The 21,208-nt window shown below is 34.9% G+C and overlaps 9 protein-coding genes across 9 annotated transcripts, besides 2 other annotated features; 6 read left to right on the plus strand and 3 right to left on the minus strand.

The window, feature by feature from the left end:
- Nucleotides 1-7,036: part of a mobile genetic element that runs on past the window's edge.
- Nucleotides 59-926, plus strand: TVAGG3_0681390 (organellar and viral DNA polymerase type B; the record flags this gene model as incomplete). Its single annotated transcript, XM_051242719.1, has 1 exon — nt 59-926. A coding segment is annotated over one exon (868 nt), but the record flags the coding sequence as incomplete, so codon positions are not given.
- Nucleotides 1,216-1,671, minus strand: TVAGG3_0681400 (HNH endonuclease family; the record flags this gene model as incomplete). The annotated part of the gene is made up of 1 exon (XM_051242720.1): nt 1,216-1,671. A coding segment is annotated over one exon (456 nt), but the record flags the coding sequence as incomplete, so codon positions are not given.
- Nucleotides 2,603-2,863, minus strand: TVAGG3_0681410 (uncharacterized protein; the record flags this gene model as incomplete). Its single annotated transcript, XM_051242721.1, has 1 exon — nt 2,603-2,863. The coding sequence occupies one exon, from the start codon at nt 2,861-2,863 to the stop codon at nt 2,603-2,605; it is 261 nt and encodes an 86-aa protein (XP_051089308.1).
- Nucleotides 4,583-4,942, plus strand: TVAGG3_0681420 (uncharacterized protein; the record flags this gene model as incomplete). The annotated part of the gene is made up of 1 exon (XM_051242722.1): nt 4,583-4,942. The coding sequence occupies one exon, from the start codon at nt 4,583-4,585 to the stop codon at nt 4,940-4,942; it is 360 nt and encodes a 119-aa protein (XP_051089309.1).
- TVAGG3_0681430 (repellent protein 1 family) lies at nt 4,973-5,431 on the plus strand (the record flags this gene model as incomplete). The annotated part of the gene is made up of 1 exon (XM_051242723.1): nt 4,973-5,431. The coding sequence occupies one exon, from the start codon at nt 4,973-4,975 to the stop codon at nt 5,429-5,431; it is 459 nt and encodes a 152-aa protein (XP_051089310.1).
- TVAGG3_0681440 (uncharacterized protein) lies at nt 5,479-5,715 on the plus strand (the record flags this gene model as incomplete). Its single annotated transcript, XM_051242724.1, has 1 exon — nt 5,479-5,715. One exon carries the CDS (start codon nt 5,479-5,481, stop codon nt 5,713-5,715), a length of 237 nt encoding a protein of 78 aa, XP_051089311.1.
- Nucleotides 5,856-6,176, plus strand: TVAGG3_0681450 (uncharacterized protein; the record flags this gene model as incomplete). The annotated part of the gene is made up of 1 exon (XM_051242725.1): nt 5,856-6,176. The coding sequence occupies one exon, from the start codon at nt 5,856-5,858 to the stop codon at nt 6,174-6,176; it is 321 nt and encodes a 106-aa protein (XP_051089312.1).
- An 802-nt stretch (nt 7,037-7,838) lies between the features above and the next one.
- Nucleotides 7,839-8,174, minus strand: TVAGG3_0681460 (uncharacterized protein; the record flags this gene model as incomplete). The annotated part of the gene is made up of 1 exon (XM_051242726.1): nt 7,839-8,174. One exon carries the CDS (start codon nt 8,172-8,174, stop codon nt 7,839-7,841), a length of 336 nt encoding a protein of 111 aa, XP_051089313.1.
- Nucleotides 8,175-8,373: 199 nt separating this feature from the next.
- Nucleotides 8,374-9,893: a mobile genetic element.
- A 622-nt stretch (nt 9,894-10,515) lies between these two features.
- TVAGG3_0681480 (His-Me finger endonucleases family) lies at nt 10,516-11,220 on the plus strand (the record flags this gene model as incomplete). The annotated part of the gene is made up of 1 exon (XM_051242727.1): nt 10,516-11,220. The coding sequence occupies one exon, from the start codon at nt 10,516-10,518 to the stop codon at nt 11,218-11,220; it is 705 nt and encodes a 234-aa protein (XP_051089314.1).
- Between the last annotated feature and the right edge of the window lie 9,988 nt (nt 11,221-21,208).

Here is a 21,208-nt window from a genome sequence, read left to right on the forward strand (position 1 = left end):
TGACCCTGAACTAAATCCAGAACTTAACGTTCCCAGAAGTTCAAACACTTGCTGTTTAATGTATGTTGACCATATAACATTACAAGACCTCATAAAATATCAAGGTGTCAAATGTGAAGTGTTGCAAGGATACTATTACGATGGAAACAGAGATATTAGAATAAGAGATGAAGTAAAGAAGTTGTTTGAGTTAAGGTTAAAGTATAAGAAAGAAGGAAATCCTTTGCAAGAAAATATAAAGCTCATTCTGAACAGTATTTATGGCAAAACTATTCTATCTCCTATTGAGTCAAAAATAACCATAGTAAATGACAAAGATGCTATAAGATATGCCATCAGAAACTACAACCATATAGTGAAGTTCGAAGGTTTGGATGGTTCAGATAAAACTATTTTCAAGCTAACGAAAAGCATTTGCAGACACTTTAACTTCTGTCCACTTGGTGTTAACATTCTGTCTATGTCGAAGAGAATAATGTGTGAAGTATTCTGTACTGCTGAAGATATGGGACTTCAAATATTTTACCAGGACTGTGATAGCATGCATATTTTCAATGAAGACATACCAAAGCTTGCAGCAGAGTTTAAGAAGAGATACGGTAGAGAACTTATTGGTAAAACATTAGGTCAGTTCCATTCTGACTTCGCAGAAATAACACCTGGAAAACAAAGTTTAGCATACAAGTCAATATTTTGTGGAAAGAAGACTTACATAGACTTACTCACGAATGATTTAAATGAAGTTGCATTCCATGCACGTTGTAAAGGTGTAAAACAAGACGTTCTTGCTTTAACAGCTAATGAAATGTTTCCTGAAGCTATACAATGCTATTACAATGAAGATAAGAACATTCACATACCTGTTGGAACATATGACAAAGACTCTGAGTTCAGTTTAATGAAACTTTACAAAGCACTTCATGATGGTCAAGAGATTGGATTTGACTTATGTAAGTCTTCTAGTCCTTGCTTTGCTGAAAAGTTTAACTTCTCAATAACGACTAAAACAAGCTTTATTCGTAAGTTGAAGTTCTGAGGTCATTTATTTTTGTCAGCAATGAGGTCATTCGTGATAAAAATAATGAGGTCATATATTTTTGTCATTTATGTATAACCATTGTCTCTCTTAAACTTTGCAATAGACAGCTTTGTTCTTCTTCCTTCTACATCTGTAATGTTTATATAATCTTTGTTATACTGTCTTAAGACATTCATTCGTCTGTATTGAGTTCCCATGAAATAGTAAAAGGCATCTTCACTTGGGACATAGTAGTAGTTCTCTAACGTGTGATATGAGTATTGTATAATTTCAACAGCGTCTTCAGGAAGAGAGTCAACAATGTCAAACCAATAGCCATTTGAACCAGAAATATTTCTCATGTTTTCTCTTCTTGTCGTCCATCTTAAGTTCGAGATATGAAAGTCTCCTCTGTCTCTGTTTATATGGTCTACTTCACGAAGTCCTTCAGGGTTCGGAATGAAAGTTTCTGCAACTATTCTATGTTTCATCAGCTTGTGTTTGTTTAAATTTACACAAATATAACCATCTCCTTGGTCAAACTCACTAACAACTCTTTTATTGCTTATACGTCTAATTGGATAAGGGTACTCTGAAAAGATTTCATAGTCATTGTCATGTTCGAGTGTTTGCCAATGTCCTTCACCTTCCATGCCTTTCACTCAAATAAAAATTTTCAGAAAAAATAAAACTAGCGTAGATTTTATAAAACTGCGATTGTAGAGTTCAGCAATTGTGCTTCGATGTAGAGACAGTCCTTATGGTCTGGAGGTAAGAACACTGGGCAGTTATGGTCATGAGTGGAGAACATGTCTATCCAAAACTCACGATTGAAGCCAGTTAATTTATAGTATTTAGGGTTAGGAAGTGGTGAAGTTCTTGTATGACCAATGAACTCATTTTCAACTCCCTTACTTAAGTTTGAATATAATATAGCTTGCTTTCTATCCCAAATGCCAGGTGTTACAATCTTTGAAAATTCATTTTTCCTCGGAAGCATTGCATCATAATTGAAAACATTCTTGAAATCATCATTGGTTCAGAGATTTGAAATCTTATACGTAATGGATTTTCTTTCTCTTTAGCTACTTCATTGAATGGTGAATATATAACAAACTGACAGTCATGAGTTCCATCTTCATTTTCATTAAATTCATAATGAAAGTCTATAAGTTGTGGCTGACTACCTTCTTCTTTCAGTTGTGCAAGAAACTCACGTAAAGGCTGTAAAGTTTGTACTTCAATGTTGAACTTTTTCTCGAACATCTCATTAAATGAAATCATACATTGCAACAATGTTGTATCGTCTTTAAAGTATTTGTATATGTGAATGTTTTGGGCGCTTAAAGACTGTTCGTCATTTTCTATCTCGACTTGAAGTATAAAGTCAACCTTTCTGAAAGCACGTGTTATATACATAGATGTTATGCCAATGTACTTCTCTTCATTTATGTTCACAATCCAGTCTGTTGGAAACTTAAACGTTACTCTGTTCCCCTTTATTTTGACGTCAGGGTTTTCACTACTGAACGCAACAGATAAAGGTATTTGTCTATACATTTAATTCGGATAAAAATAAACCATTTACTCTTTCTTTGCTTCAGCTTCTTTAGCTTTTGCTTCAGCTTCTTCTCTAGCTTTCTTCGCCAGCAAACGTGGGTTCTTTTGTCTTCCAGCAGCTAATGCAGCAAGTTGTTTTTCACTAAGTTTTCTCTTTGGTCTCTCTGGCTTTTGTTCTTGTTTTTGTTCCTTCAGTTCGGATAAAATTTGCTCACGAATTTCTTTCTTCAATGCTTCAACATCTATGACCCCTTGGGTCTTGTCCGTAGGGCTTGTCTGAGTCATTTGACTGCAGATAAAAAACAAAATTAAAACTTTAACCGATGTAAAATGAGCTTGTCAAAATCAGAGCGAGAGTCTATTATATTAAATGACGCAAGAGGAATACAACATCCTTTCTATTACGTAAGTCAGAGTAAAGATGGTAAAATATATGTAAGAAAAAGAAAGGTTCCATTAGCGAATGCAAAAGCGACAACATTAAGGTGTCTGGCAAGGGTGAAGTCCACGAAGCCCATATAAAACCTTCTATTCAAACTGAAAAGTCAATAGAACCAGAAGAAAAGAAGCCAGATGTTCTTTCAATAACGAACCAAGAGCTTATTGCAAAGTTCGTGAATTTCATTGAAAAACAAACCGAGTCAAAGAACCCTGACCCACCAGTGAAAGAAGTTGAGACAAAAGAGAATGTACAGTTCATTGAAAATGTCAAGAAACAACTTCCACCACGAATGCCAAGAAGAAGAGTGAGAATAATGAAGTAAATAGATATTTTTATCCGAAGTAAATACATGCAGAACGAACAGTTAAACGAATTTACTCCAGCAGAGCATATTCATCAGATTCGCTCATATTTCGATATCATAGACAATGCAGTTCAAATTGGTGACACTAATAGAAAATATTCTGACGCAAAGATTCCATCACAACCTGGAACTGCTAAAGATAACACATGGGTAACATTCAATCTCTCACCTCCTGGTGAAAATATGTTGGACCTTTACAATACATTCATTACGTAAAAATGGAAGGTCAATTTATTGTAGATAAAGAAATTGGTTCAGGTTCCAATAAAACAAATCCACCAGGATTTTGGATTGGTTTCGATGACGCTTTCTATGCAGTTGCTGGATATCAAATCCTTGCAAATGGTCGTATCGTATATTCTCAAGACAACGCAAGAGAAGAAGCATATATAACTTCAAACTCACAAACTACCGAACAAATAAAGAAAGTAGATGTTTTTCAAAGACTCGACATGAAGATGTTATGGAGTCATTCGGAACATGCAGAACAGGACAAATTGTTAGTGGTCCAATTACAGCAGGAAAATCATTTGATTTTAAGCTTCGTTTAAGAATTCCTGTTAGAAGATTCCTTCCATTAGAAGCTATTCGATTTATTCCAGCTTTTGCAGGAAACATTCAGCTTAAAGTAAAGTTCAGTAGCGACGCCTTACAATGCACATCTATATCTGTAAATGATATCATTGCTTTCAATCCAACTCTTAAAGTTGCATTTGCTTCAGATTCAAATCCACCGACAAATAAATTTGTTCCATGGAATGAACCATTCACTATGATAACGAAGGCAGTAGAAGCTAGTGGAACAGTTACTATTACAACTGTAACCCAGCAACTATTTCGAACAAAGATGGATTTTAATGAATGTTTCATTCATCCAAAGTCATCTCTTTAGACCCTAACATTTATACAGAACTTGTAGAACATTATACAAACGAGGCTTTATGTTTTCCTGTTAAAGTTATGGATTGGATTCCTATGGACGGTTCATTCTCAAAGAATACAGATAGTTCAAGTGCAACATTTACAGCAGCTTATACGCCTATTAATGTTAAAAGTATTTGGGCACTATTTAGAAAAGAAAGACAACTATTATGTTAATTTTGAGAACCCTAAGTTTAAATATCTTCAGCTTTCCATGGGAGCTTATGGAAATATGCCTGCAGAACCTGAAAAATCATATGGACCTGTATTTTATGAAATGGTTGCGAACGCCTGCAATACAAACAATGATATGATAGGATTTAATGAAGATGTTATGAGGTCATTGGTGGATGATGGTAGTGTGGAACATAAATGGGATAGCTATGACAACACACATTTCTTATGTGGTTTTCCAACAGAAGTGGACTTTTGCTTCCAGCAAGGTCAAACATCTACTGCTCCAATAACATACAAATTGTCTGTTAAAGGACCTATTGAACTAGCAACTGAAAATGTACCAAAGCCACTTATTGGATTTATGAGGGATTGTTGCTTTGCCATTCAGGTAAGACAGTCAGGCATCCCCATAATAAGATTAGATGACTATAACTTAGCCGCGGACGACAGTGAGGAATAAAGGATGAACGTTTATTTTTAAAGCTTATAAATGAGTTCTTCATCAAGCTCTCGTGAACCTTCACCATCTATGAAACAAACTTTACCAAACGATTATGGAGCACCTATTGAATATTTCTTACGAGCTGCACAATGGCAAAGAGCAGTCTCACCAAGGTTAGGTGTTCCACCAGCTCCTGTCAAAAATAGCATTTGGTCAAGTCCTTATATAAAATATGGTCTCCCACTAGGTTTGCTAGCTACAGCAGGAGCAGTTATGATGTTGAAAAGAAATAAAGCAAATGTTGTAAATAATACTGAAGTAGCTGAAGTTAAACAAACTCCAACACCTTCGCCAAAACCAACGCCTTCACAAGCAAAACCTTCAATGACTCCTGAACCTATGGAAGTACAAACTCCTGTTCAAAAGTCAACTCCTAAACCGACTCCAACATTTAAACCAGAACCTACTCCTCAAATAAATCGTAAAACTCCTGCGTTTCCTTACTGAAAAATAACGTTATTTTTATTTAATATTAAAATTTTTATTTGATTGAAATGACAAATAAAGTCACTGAAGCAATGAAACAAAAGTTTTTGGTAGAATACATTAAATCAGGAACTGTTCCAGAAGGTTTTTACATTCATACTATGAAGGATGGTAGAGTTCAGTTTAGAAAGATAAAGCAACCATTAGATAGAGAAGGTATATTAAGGAAGATTAAACTTCATGAGGACAACATTGCTAAACTTAGGAAGAAGTTAGAAGAGTTGGAGAAAGGAAGAGAGTTATAAAGCAATGAATTCAACAAGGTTAGAAATGAGGGTAGAAATGAGGTTAGATCTACCCTTCTACCCTAAATTTATTTTTGCGCTATGTTTTCATACGTGTGAGGGTGGTGATATCATTAATTTTTAAGTTTATTTTTATATAAATGACGAAAACTATTGAGATAACAAACTACAACGGTCATGAGTTCAAGAATTTGTTCTTCGTTCCTCGTGAAAATACATTCTATCAGATACGAGGGAGAAAGGGTAAAGTTAGTTTGAGCGTTTATGAAGGAATGAAGAATGGAAAGTTTATACAAGCATACGATACAAACGGTAAACGTGTTTCATTAGCTTTGTCAAAACTTACTAACATTTATTTTGACAGTGACTTTGACCTATATGAAGAAGAAAGTGAGTCAGAAGATTATGAGCTGTTATGTGAAGCACAGCAATGGGAGGAGTTGCAATACTTTTGTAAGTGAGAACGTTTATTTTTACATTAATGAAGTCATTAGTGGTTGGCGGTTTGTAAATATTTAAGGTTAAGTTAGTGTTGTCGTTTGTGTTGTAAAATATACGTTACTGGTTTTGTAAATATTTAAGGTTAAGTGGTGTACGGAGGCGCGCAGTGACTCAGTACACGACAGTTAGTATCCCTAAGTCGTGTACTGTGGCACTGCGCGCCTCCGTACACCACTTAGCGGTTTTGACACTTTACGAAACCAGTAACGTATATTTTACAACACAACCATAACACCAACTTAACCTTAAATATTTACAAAACCATCTGACACATAAACGACTTCACTAACAACTTCACTAACGACTTCACTAATGACTTCATTAATGTAAAAATAAACGTTCTCACTTACAAAAGTATTGCAACTCCTCCCATTGCTGTGCTTCACATAACAGCTCATAATCTTCTGACTCACTTTCTTCTTCATATAGGTCAAAGTCACTGTCAAAATAAATGTTAGTAAGTTTTGACAAAGCTAATGAAACACGTTTACCGTTTGTATCGTATGCTTGTATAAACTTTCCATTCTTCATTCCTTCATAAACGCTCAAACTAACTTTACCCTTTCTCCCTCGTATCTGATAGAATGTATTTTCACGAGGAACGAAGAACAAATTCTTGAACTCATGACCGTTGTAGTTTGTTATCTCAATAGTTTTCGTCATTTATATAAAAATAAACTTAAAAATTAATGATATCACCACCCTCACACGTATGAAAACATAGCGCAAAAATAAATTTAGGGTAGAAGGGTAGATCTAACCTCATTTCTACCCTCATTTCTAACCTTGTTGAATTCATTGCTTTATAACTCTCTTCCTTTCTCCAACTCTTCTAACTTCTTCTTAAGTTCAGCAATGTTGTCCTCATGAAGTTTAATCTTCCTTAATATACCTTCTCTATCTAATGGTTGCTTTATCTTTCTAAACTGAACTCTACCATCCTTCATAGTATGAATGTAAAAACCTTCTGGAATAGTTCCTGATTTAATGTATTCTACCAAAAACTTTTGTTTCATTGCTTCAGTGACTTTAGTTGTCATTTTACTCTAAGGTGAAGCTAGCACAGCGATAATGGATTTCATGACTTTTTAGTATTTCATGCAATCTTAACAGATAGCCTTACAAGTACTTCCAGTGTCCCTAGCTGTCCCTCCTTTTTATATAACTCCATGACATTTATAATCTCGCGAAACTTAACAGGTAGCATAACAGATTAAAATCAGATGAGGTTTTGAACCAAAATTTCTAAGCAACGTTGTCAAGGATTTTGAGGAACTAGGGACAGAGTGTGGCAAAGTCCAAGATTTAATTTATCTTCATCTGTTTCATCAGCTATCTCATCTAATATGCCAATATTTTATTCATAACTCGTGGCAAACTCACTAACTTTCATTATGTTCATCTGCATGCTTCATCTGATAGAAAGTATGACTTTCATTAACTCTGTGAAATAATGAAAACTACTAGGGACAGAGACCATGGCAAAGTTTATGACTTTCATTATTTCCAGAACTTAATGAAAACTACTAGGGACAGAGACCATGGCAAAGTTCATGATTTAATTTATTCTCTCACTAACACCAAACACAAAACTCCAACACTAACGACAAAAATAAATGTCCTCACTTCTTAACAAAGTAATATGTGCTTCTTACACCACCATAGCTCAAACGTTTCTTTTCAAACATCGATTGAAACTTATTTTGAGCCATTGGCTTTAGTCTCTTTTTCTTCAAATACGCCAAGAAATCTTCTTCACATCTTTTCACTTCATAGCCTTCTTTAAACTCCTCCTTGTTAAGTTCTATGAAATCCTTTATCTCATTCTTTGTTGCAATGGCTTCTTCACGAACGACATCGTGAACTATTTCATCACTGTTCTCATGTATGACCTCCTCACTGTTCTCATGAACTATTTTCATCACTGTTCTCATGTATGACCTCCTCACTGTTCTCATGAACTATTTCAACACTGTTCTCATGAACGACCTCCTTACTGTCTTTCATAAGCGTTTCAAAGTCTCCTTTACTCATTACTTCAATCTCATGCTGTTCACAGTAGTACTTAAACTCACTGTATATGTCTTTGTTGTATGTTATATTGCTTCCCATGTACTCCATGAATTTTTCAAGCACTTCCTCATAATTCACTGTTTCTTTCTTTCCACGACCTTCTAATATCATACTTGCTTCGTAAATATAACTTCTTGCAGAACCGTCTCGCTTTCTACTTCTCTTCACAAATTCTCTCATCTTGCCACCAAATACATTTGAACTACATGCAAAGAATTCATTCTCCTTCGCAAATTCTTTATATCTTCTGTAGCACTCTGTACAATTCCATCCGGATACAAACTTTTCATAGAACTCCTCGTAAAACATTTGGTAAGGTGTTTTGTTCATTTCGATGAGTTCTTGTTTAGCCCTGGTGAATGGTATCTTCCTTACATCAAATTCACTTAAATCTTTCTCATGAAGTACGTCAGTAAGTTTGAATAAAACTCTTCATTAAAGCTTTCAATGAGATTTGAGAAATATTCGTAATTTCCTTTGTATCTGCTGCTTACGTCAATGACAACAAATCTTCTGTCGTCTTTGTCAATCTTTACTGAGTTGAAGTTGTTAGATATCATGATGATATTACAAACATTCTCTATCTTTCTTACTGGCTGACACTTCTGATTTAAGTCCAACTGAGTCTCTGTTACTATTGACTTTAGTGCGTCGTGGTTCATGACCTTAGACGTATCGCATGAGCTTAGTTCATTGCATACGATGAGCTTCATGTTCTCAATAGCAGCATTGAATCTACCAACCACATTCTCTATTGCCGTTATATTATTGTTGGCGTACTTGCTAATGAGCTCGCATAGAACATTACTAAGTACATTCTTACCAGTTCCTTGCTTTCCTATTAACAAAAGTACTGTTCCAGTCTTTCCACAAGGATTTTGAACGATGTAGGCGAACCAGTTCAAAACATACTCATAAAGCTCTTCATCCTCATTACATATGACATCGTGAACATGTTTCAAATATCCTTCAATAACGTTCTCATCTACTTCATTCAGTACCTCATACTCATATCCTCTGAAATAGCTGTAAATGTCATCTCTTTCGTCAAAGAATCTCATGCCTGACTTCATAAGATAGTTCTTGTTCTGACCCGCTTCATAAATCATCAGTGCGTTCACATCCTTCTCCTCAATACGTCCTACATAAATACTCTTCATGAGCTTATTGAATTCCTTGCTATCTACTGACACAAGTGTTGTTGTGTCTCGTATTCCATCATAATCTTTCACTAGATATGTCATACGTGCTCCGTCAATAACGACAACACATCTTCTTAAGTCATTTATAACACTAGCTATGTCAATACCTTCTTCACTCATGTACTTATTTCTTCTCAAGTCCTTTAGTGTGAAAGTGTCTCTAAGTTCTATTTCAAGCAATTCATTTACACATCCTTTGCAATACTTCTCTATAAAATATTTCTGTCGTTCTTTACTAAGTTTCTTAACAGCTCTGAAGAACCATGTGTTTTGACTCAAACATCCTTCACAACTTCTCTCATTCATTCCTAGTTCTTTCATGTCATTATCTTCAACCTCTATGGTCTCATTGACTAAGGTCAAAGGGTTCTTAGTCATTGCTGGTCTTATCTGAAACAATGTTTGTGCAACAGGTTTAACTAGTTCAGCAACGTCCTTCCTTAATATGAATAGCTGTTTCCACTCATCTTTGCTAACAGTTCTTTCATAACCACTGACAGTAATGATTTCATTTGCTGACCTTAGACGCTTATGTTCTATCATTTGTATTGCTTTTGTGTAAGGCTTTCGTGAGCATAGGTTGTATATGTCATTCCTGCAATGTTCATTCATGCCAATAGTACTAAATCCTTTCTTTGCTGTTGAGTGCATAATATCCATTAGTTCCTGTGTTCGTATTGCTGTCTCATAAAATACAACAAGACCTTTGTCATCTATGACATACTTACCGAAAACATTGCTTATATTCTTTAACCATGAAATAACATCCTCATTCATGCTGTCAAACATGAAGTAAGGTCTTACATACTCTTCACTTATAAGATACTCCACAAAGTACTTGTTAAACTCTATGTCCTCGTGAGTGATTTCATTAGGTTTGATATTAGTTCCTTTTGTCATTGCTGTCATGTACTTCACTCTCATAGTTCCTTTCAATAGCGTAAAAGTACTTCATTGTTTCATAACTGCTCTAAATTCTGTTCAAAATTCGTACAACATAACTTTTTATCATTAGTGAAAGAACATGAGCGAAACAACAACATCTAACATTACAGAAGAAGTCAATGACAATGCCGATGAAAACATTACAGAAGGAGCTAGTGAAAATATTGACGAGTTCAGTGAGGAAGAAGATATTGAGGACGTCAATGAGAACGTTAGTGGGGAACAAACTCAATGGGAAACATTGAGAAATCATGAAGATTATGAGATTTGTACGACATATCCTTTTACTATTCGTCGAAAGAAAAACAAACATATTAAGAGTGAACGCTTAAATAATTATGGTTATATTGTGCTTAGTTTAAACAACAAAATGTACTTAAAGCATAGAATTATTGCAGAACAGTGGATTGAAAATCCAAACAATTTGAAAGAAATAGACCATATAAATCATGATAGAACGGACAACAGAATCTCAAACCTTCGTTGGTGTTCTAAATCTGAAAACAATAGAAATAAAAGCAAGTATGGCGATATAGTTTATGAGTTCGTTGATGAAATATCTGACGAAGCTGTTGAAATAACAGCTTATGGTAAGCATTCGTTTGAGTTCTACTACTATGTTGAGAATGAGGACGCATTCTATTATTATACAGGTCTTAACTATCGAAAACTTCATATAAACTTTACAAAAACAGGTGCTGCTTATGTTTGTATGATAGATACAGAAAACAAGAGAGTAATCTTATGCATAAACAAATTCAAACGCTTGTACGGCTTCATGTAGGACAAACATTATTTTTCAACACTAACGCCAACACGTAGGACAAACATTCATGACTAACATTACTGTATAACATAAATGTTTTGTCATAGATTTAATCGTAAATGATTTGTCATGATCTCTTCATCGTAATGAGCGTTTATTCTTTGTCAAACATGAACGTTTATGCTTTGTCATGATTTAATCGTACATGTTTTGTCGAAACTTCTTCATCGTACATGTTTTGTCATGATCTCTTCGTTTATGTTTTGTCAATACTTCTTCGTCGTAATGAGCGTACATGTTTTGTCGAAACTTCTTCATCGTAATGAACGTATATGTTTTGTCGAAACTTCTTCATCGTAATGAACATATATGTTTTGTCATGATCTCTTCGTCGTAATGAGCGTACATGTTTTGTCGAAACTTCTTCGTCGTAATGAGCGTACATGTTTTGTCGAAACTTCTTCATCGTAATGAACGTATATGTTTTGTCGAAACTTCTTCATCGTAATGAACGTATATGTTTTGTCATGATCTCTTCGTCGTAATGAGCGTACATGTTTTGTCGAAACTTCTTCATCGTAATGAGCGTATATGTTTTGTCGAAACTTCTTCATCGTAATGAGTGTAAATGATCCAAAAATAATGTTTAGGTGAGATCTCACCTCTTTTCTCACCTCTTTTCTCACCTCATGAATTTTCATGATTTCTTCATCGTAATGAGCGTTTATTCTTTGTCAAACATGAACGTTTATGCTTTGTCATGATCTCTTCGTCGTAATGAGCGTACATGTTTTGTCAAACATGAACGTTTATGCTTTGTCGAAACTTCTTCATCGTAATGAGCGTTTATTCTTTGTCAAACATGAACGTTTATGCTTTGTCGAAACTTCTTCATCGTAATGAGCGTTTATGCTTTGTCATGATCTCTTCATCGTAATGAGCGTACATGTTTTGTCAAACATGAACGTTTATGCTTTGTCGAAACTTCTTCATCGTAATGAGCGTACATGTTTTGTCGAAACTTCTTCATCGTAATGAACGTTTATGCTTTGTCAGACATGAGCGTACATGTTTTGTCGAAACTTCTTCATCGTAATGAGTGTAAATGATCCAAAAATAATGTTTAGGTGAGATCTCACCTCTTTTCTCACCTCTTTTCTCACCTCATGAATTTTCATGATTTCTTCATCGTAATGAGTGTAAATGACCCAAAATATATTTTAGGGTAGAAGGGTAGATCTAACCTCATTTCTACCCTCTTGAATTTTCATGATTTCTTCATCGTAATGAGCGTACATGTTTTGTCATGATCTCTTCATCGTAATGAGTGTAAATGACCCAAAAATAATGTTTATGTTAGAATGTTAGATCTAACCTCTTTTCTCACCTCTTTTCTCACCTCATGAATTTTCATACGGAATCTCTTCTCTCGGTTTTCCGAGGGAAGCAATCATATGAGGAAATTCTTCTAAAAATTCTTTTGTCTGTTGGTTTTCAAACCAATGATATGCTTGCTTTGTAGAACGAAGAGTATTATAAGGCATTTTGTGAAGAATATAACAATCGCCGGAATTCAGACGGTTGCTTTTTATACAAAATTCACGCAGGAAAATTCTTGAGTTTTGGTTGAAAGAATACGGTGGAGCCAAAAGTGGCTCGACCTCAAAACAAACATTTTATGAGCTTGCTAAGGGCGTTATGAATGAATTCAAAGGTATTTGCATACATCCTGACCTCGTTCATTTTGTTGTTGAATTCAGCAAAAATAATGTTTAGGGTAGATGGTTTTAGGTGTCACTACGTCACCAGGTCACCAGGTTAATTAACTTCTCTTAAAATTACTGACAACATGACATTTAGACAACAGTCCAGGAAATAAACTTCATCGTTTATGCTTTGTCAAGGTTTCATCGTTTATTCTTTGTCAAACATGAGCGTTTATTCTTTGTCAAACATGAACGTATATGTTTTGTCAAACATGAACGTAAATGTTTTGTCATGATGCAAAAATAATGAGTTCATTTACTCACAATATTTTTGTACAAAATGTAAAGCATGGCGGTTTGAAACCGTCGGGAACCTTCACTTTTTGACGAAGTGCAATTCTTCACTTCGTGTCAAAACTTCATCGTAATGAGTGTAAATGAACCAAAAATAATGTTTACGTAAATGTTTTCAGGTTATTCAATAATTAATTATTTTTGAAGAACTGAAGGTGCTACCATGTTACCATGTGCTACCAGGTTAATGAACTTCTCTGAAAAAGTGTGACAACGTGACATTTTGACAACACAGCAGGGGAAGGCAGTTATGAAGTATTTTTGAAGAACTGAAGGTGTCACTATGTCACCATGTGCTATCAGGTTAATGAACTTCTCTGAAAAAGTGTGACAACATGACATTTTGACAACAACACAGGAAATAAATGTTTACATAAATGTTTTGTCATGATCTCTTCGTTTATGTTTTGTCATGATCTCTTCGTCGTAATGAGCGTATATGTTTTGTCGAAACTTCTTCATCGTAATGAGTGTAAATGATCCAAAAATAATGTTTAGGTGAAGAGGTGAGATCTCACCTCTTTTCTCACCTCATTGAATTTTCATGATTTCTTCATCGGAATGAGCGTTTATTCTTTGTCATGATCTCTTCATCGTAATGAACGTATATTCTTTGTCAAACATGAACGTATATGTTTTGTCATGATCTCTTCATCGTTTATTCTTTGTCAAACATGAACGTACATGTTTTGTCGAAACTTCTTCATCGTAATGAGTGTAAATGATCCAAAAATAATGTTTAGGTGAAGAGGTGAGATCTCACCTCTTTTCTCACCTCAGCCGCTAAGCGGCGAGACCCAAAGGGTCTTGAATTTTCATGATTTCTTCATCGTTTATTCTTTGTCGAAACTTCATCGTATATGTTTTGTCGAAACTTCTTCATCGTAATGAGTGTAAATGATCCAAAAATAATGTTTAGGTGAAGAGGTGAGATCTCACCTCTTTTCTCACCTCATTGAATTTTCATGATTTCTTCATCGTTTATTCTTTGTCAAACATGAACGTACATGTTTTGTCGAAACTTCTTCATCGTAATGAGTGTAAATGATCCAAAAATAATGTTTAGGTGAAGAGGTGAGATCTCACCTCTTTTCTCACCTCTTTTCTCACCTCATGAATTTTCATGATTTCTTCATCGTTTATTCTTTGTCGAAACTTCATCGTATATGTTTTGTCATGATCTCTTCGTACATGTTTTGTCGAAACTTCATCGTAATGAACGTATATTCTTTGTCAAACATGAGCGTAAATGTTTTGTCAATACTTCTTCATCGTAAATGTTTTGTCAAACATGAGCGTAAATGATCCAAAAATAATGTTTAGGGTAGATGGTTAGATCTAACCTCATTTCTACCCTCATTTCTACCCTCAGCCGCTAAGCGGCGAGACCCAAAGGGTCTTGAATTTTCATACGGAATCTCATCGTACATGTTTTGTCATGATCTCTTCATCGTAATGAGCGTTTATTCTTTGTCAAACATGAGCGTAAATGATCCAAAAATAATGTTTAGGGTAGATGGTTAGATCTAACCTCATTTCTACCCTCATTTCTACCCCCAGCCGCTAAGCGGCGAGACCCAAAGGGTCTTGAATTTTCATACGGAATCTCATCGTAAATGATTTGTCATGATCTCTTCATCGTAATGAGCGTTTATTCTTTGTCAAACATGAGCGTAAATGATCCAAAAATAATGTTTAGGGTAGATGGTTAGATCTAACCTCATTTCTACCCTCATTTCTACCCCCAGCCGCTAAGCGGCGAGACCCAAAGGGTCTTGAATTTTCATACGGAATCTCTTCGTATATGTTTTGTCATGACCTTTTCATCGTAATGAGTGTAAATGTTTTGTCAAACATGAGCGTATATTCTTTGTCATGAATACTTTGTCGTTAATGATTTCATCGTTAATGTTTTGTCGAAACTTCTTCATCGTAATGAGCGTAAATGTTTTGTCAAACATGAACGTATATTCTTTGTCGAAACTTCTTCATCGTACATGTTTTGTCATGATCTCTTCATCGTAATGAGTGTAAATGTTTTGTCGAAACTTCTTCATCGTAATGAGCGTTTATTCTTTGTCAAACATGAACGTTTATGCTTTTTCGAAACTTCTTCATCGTACATGTTTTGTCATGATCTCTTCATCGTAATGAGCGTTTATTCTTTGTCGAAACTTCTTCATCGTAAATGTTTTGCCAAACATGAGCGTTTATTCTTTGTCAAACATGAGCGTAAATGTTTTGTCGAAACTTCATCGTACATGTTTTGTCGAAACTTCTTCATCGTAATGAGTGTAAATGTTTTGTCATGATCTCTTCGTCGTAATGAGCGTTTATTCTTTGTCGAAACTTCTTCATCGTTAATGTTTTGTCGAAACTTCTTCATCGTACATGTTTTGTCATGATCTCTTCATCGTAATGAGCGTTTATTCTTTGTCAAACATGAGCGTAAATGATCCAAAAATAATGTTTAGGGTAGATGGTTAGATCTAACCTCATTTCTACCCTCATTTCTACCCTCAGCCGCTAAGCGGCGAGACCCAAAGGGTCTTGAATTTTCATACGGAATCTCATCGTAAATGATTTGTCATGATCTCTTCATCGTAATGAGCGTTTATTCTTTGTCAAACATGAACGTTTATGCTTTGTCAAACATGAACGTTTATGCTTTGTCAATACTTCATCGTAAATGATTTGTCATGATCTCTTCATCGTAATGAGCGTTTATTCTTTGTCAAACATGAACGTTTATGCTTTGTCATGATCTCTTCATCGTAATGAACGTAAATGATCCAAAAATAATGTTTAGGGTAGATGGTTAGATCTAACACCTTTTCTAACATGTTTTCTAACATGGAGGATTTCATTAGATATACACATTCTTCCTTCATTTCATTCTATACACAATTTACATCATAGACGATTTAATAGATATAATACTTTACTGTTTCATTAGATATAAACATTCTTCCTTCATTTCATTCTATACACAATTTACATCATAGACGATTTAATAGATATAATACTTTACTGTTTCATCTGATATACACATTCTTCCCTAAACATTATTTTAGTTAAAGTCCATCAAATATTTTTAGGATACTTTCAGCAAATAATGTGTATATCTAATGAAATCCTCCATGTTAGAAAACATGTTAGAAAAGGTGTTAGATCTAACCATCTACCCTAAACATTATTTTTGGATCATTTACGCTCATTACGATGAAGAGATCATGACAAAGCATAAACGTTCATGTTTGACAAAGAATAAACGCTCATTACGATGAAGAGATCATGACAAATCATTTACGATGAAGTATTGACAAAGCATAAACGTTCATGTTTGACAAAGCATAAACGTTCATGTTTGACAAAGAATAAACGCTCATTACGATGAAGAGATCATGACAAATCATTTACGATGAGATTCCGTATGAAAATTCAAGACCCTTTGGGTCTCGCCGCTTAGCGGCTGAGGGTAGAAATGAGGGTAGAAATGAGGTTAGATCTAACCATCTACCCTAAACATTATTTTTGGATCATTTACGCTCATGTTTGACAAAGAATAAACGCTCATTACGATGAAGAGATCATGACAAAACATGTACGATGAAGAAGTTTCGACAAAACATTAACGATGAAGAAGTTTCGACAAAGAATAAACGCTCATTACGACGAAGAGATCATGACAAAAATTTACACTCATTACGATGAAGAAGTTTCGACAAAACATTACGATGAAAGTTCGACAAAACATTTACGCTCATGTTTGACAAGAATAACGCTTCATTTTGGCAAAGACATTCACGATGAAGAAGTTTCGACAAAAGAATAAACGCTCATTACGATGAAGAGATCATGACAAAACATGTACGATGAAGAAGTTTCGAAAAAGCATAAACGTTCATGTTTGACAAAGAATAAACGCTCATTACGATGAAGAAGTTTCGACAAAATTTACACTCATTACGATGAAGAGATCATGACAAACATGTACGATGAAGAGTTTCGACAAAGAATATACGTTCATGTTTGACAAAACATTTACGCTCATTACGATGAAGAAGTTTCGACAAAACATTAACGATGAAATCATTAACGACAAGTATTCATCAAAGAATATACGCTCATGTTTGACAAAACATTTACACTCATTACGATGAAAAGGTCATGACAAAACATATACGAAGAGATTCCGTATGAAAATTCATAGACCCTTTGGGTCTCGCCGCTTAGCGGCTGGGGTAGAAATGAGGGTAGAAATGAGGTTAGATCTAACCATCTACCCTAAACATTATTTGGATCATTTACGCTCATGTTTGACAAAGAATAAACGCTCATTACGATGAAGAGATCATGACAAAACATGTACGATGAGATTCCGTATGAAAATTCAAGACCCTTTGGTCTCGCGCTTAGCGGCTGAGGGTAGAATGAGGGTAGAAATGAGGTTAGATCTAACATCTACCCTAAACATTATTTTGGATCATTTACGCTCATGTTTGACAAAGAATAAACGCTCATTACGATGAAGAAGTTTCGACAAATCATTTACGATGAGATTCCGTATGAAAATTCAAGACCCTTTGGGTCTCGCCGCTTAGCGGCTGAGGGTAGAAATGAGGGTAGAAATGAGGTTAGATCTAACCATCTACCCTAAACATTATTTTTGGATCATTTACGCTCATGTTTGACAAAACATTTACGATGAAGAAGTATTGACAAAACATTTACGCTCATGTTTGACAAAGAATATACGTTCATTACGATGAAGTTTCGACAAAACATGTACGAAGAGATCATGACAAAACATATACGATGAAGTTTCGACAAAGAATAAACGATGAAGAAATCATGAAAATTCATGAGGTGAGAAAAGAGGTGAGAAAAGAGGTGAGATCTCACCTCTTCACCTAAACATTATTTTTGGATCATTTACACTCATTACGATGAAGAAGTTTCGACAAAACATGTACGTTCATGTTTGACAAAGAATAAACGATGAAGAAATCATGAAAATTCAATGAGGTGAGAAAAGAGGTGAGATCTCACCTCTTCACCTAAACATTATTTTTGGATCATTTACACTCATTACGATGAAGAAGTTTCGACAAAACATGTACGTTCATGTTTGACAAAGAATAAACGATGAAGAAATCATGAAAATTCAATGAGGTGAGAAAAGAGGTGAGATCTCACCTCTTCACCTAAACATTATTTTTGGATCATTTACACTCATTACGATGAAGAAGTTTCGACAAAACATATACGATGAAGTTTCGACAAAGAATAAACGATGAAGAAATCATGAAAATTCAAGACCCTTTGGGTCTCGCCGCTTAGCGGCTGAGGTGAGAAAAGAGGTGAGATCTCACCTCTTCACCTAAACATTATTTTTGGATCATTTACACTCATTACGATGAAGAAGTTTCGACAAAACATGTACGTTCATGTTTGACAAAGAATAAACGATGAAGAGATCATGACAAAACATATACGTTCATGTTTGACAAAGAATATACGTTCATTACGATGAAGAGATCATGACAAAGAATAAACGCTCATTCCGATGAAGAAATCATGAAAATTCAATGAGGTGAGAAAAGAGGTGAGATCTCACCTCTTCACCTAAACATTATTTTTGGATCATTTACGCTCATGTTTGACAAAGAATAAACGCTCATTACGATGAAGAAGTTTCGACAAATCATTTACGATGAGATTCCGTATGAAAATTCAAGACCCTTTGGGTCTCGCCGCTTAGCGGCTGAGGGTAGAAATGAGGGTAGAAATGAGGTTAGATCTAACCATCTACCCTAAACATTATTTTTGGATCATTTACGCTCATGTTTGACAAAACATTTACGATGAAGAAGTATTGACAAAACATTTACGCTCATGTTTGACAAAGAATATACGTTCATTACGATGAAGTTTCGACAAAACATGTACGAAGAGATCATGACAAAACATATACGATGAAGTTTCGACAAAGAATAACGATGTGAAGAAATCATGAAATTCATTGAGGAGAGAAAAGAGGTGAGAAAAGAGGTGAGATCTCACCTCTTCACCTAAACATTATTTTTGGATCATTTACACTCATTACGATGAAGAAGTTTCGACAAAACATGTACGTTCATGTTTGACAAAGAATAAACGATGAAGAAATCATGAAAATTCAATGAGGTGAGAAAAGAGGTGAGATCTCACCTCTTCACCTAAACATTATTTTTGGATCATTTACACTCATTACGATGAAGAAGTTTCGACAAAACATGTACGTTCATGTTTGACAAAGAATAAACGATGAAGAAATCATGAAAATTCAATGAGGTGAGAAAAGAGGTGAGATCTCACCTCTTCACCTAAACATTATTTTTGGATCATTTACACTCATTACGATGAAGAAGTTTCGACAAAACATATACGATGAAGTTTCGACAAAAGAATAAACGATGAAGAAATCATTGAAAATTCAAGACCTTTGGGTCTCGCCGCTTAGCGGCTGAGGTGAGAAAAAGGTGAGATCTCACCTCTTCACCTAAACATTATTTTTGGATCATTTACACTCATTACGATGAAGAAGTTTCGACAAAACATGTACGTTCATGTTTGACAAAGAATAAACGATGAAGAGATCATGACAAAACATATACGTTCATGTTTGACAAGAATATACGTTCATTACGATGAAGAGATCATGACAAAGAATAAACGCTCATTCCGATGAAAAATCATGAAAATTCAATGAGGTGAGAAAAGAGGTGAGATCTCACCTCTTCACTAAACATTATTTTGGATCATTTACACTCATTACGATGAAGAAGTTTCGACAAAACATATACGCTCATTACGACGAAGAGATCATGACAAAACATAAACGAAGAGATCATGACAAAACATTTATTAAACATTTATTTCCTGTGTTGTTGTCAAAATGTCATGTTGTCACACTTTTTCAGAGAAGTTCATTAACCTGATAGCACATGGTGACATAGTGACACCTTCAGTTCTTCAAAAATACTTCATAACTGCCTTCCCCTGCTGTGTTTGTCAAATGTCACGTTGTCACAACTTTTTCAGAGAAGTTCATTAACCTGGTAGCACATGGTAACATGGTAGCACCTTCAGTTCTTCAAAAATAATTAATTATTGAATAACCTGAAAACATTTACGTAAACATTATTTTTGGTTCATTTACATCATTACGATGAAGTTTTGACACGAAGTGAAGATTGCACTTCGTCAAAAAGTGAAGGTCCCGACGGTTTCAAACGCGCATGCTTTACATTTTGTACAAAAATATTGTGAGTAAATGAACTCATTATTTTTGCATCATGACAAAAACATTTACGTTCATGTTTGACAAACATATACGTTCATGTTTGACAAAGAATAAACGCTCATGTTTGACAAAGAATAAACGATGAAACCTTGACAAAGCATAAACGATGAAGTTTATTCCTGGATGTTGTCTAAATGTCATGTTGTCAGTAATTTTAAGAGAAGTTAATTAACCTGGTGACCTGGTGACGTAGTGACACCTAAAACCATCTACCCTAAACATTATTTTTGCTGAATTCAACAACAAAATGAACGAGGTCAGGATGTATGCAAATACCTTTGAATTCATTCATAACGCCCTTAGCAAGCTCATAAAATGTTTGTTTTGAGGTCGAGCCACTTTTGGCTCCACCGTATTCTTTCAACAAAACTCAAGAATTTTCCTGCGTGAATTTTGATAAAAGCAACCGTCTGAATTCCGGCGATTGTTATATTCTTCACAAAATGCCTTATAATACTCTTCGTTCTACAAAGCAAGCATATCATTGGTTTGAAAACCAACAGACAAAAGAATTTTTAGAAGAATTTCCTCATATGATTGCTTCCCTCGGAAAAACCGAGAGAAGAGATTCCGTATGAAAATTCATGAGGTGAGAAAA

This window comes from Trichomonas vaginalis, chromosome III (genome assembly GCF_026262505.1).
Source record: "Trichomonas vaginalis G3 chromosome III, whole genome shotgun sequence".
Lineage (NCBI taxonomy): Eukaryota > Parabasalia > Trichomonadida > Trichomonadidae > Trichomonas > Trichomonas vaginalis.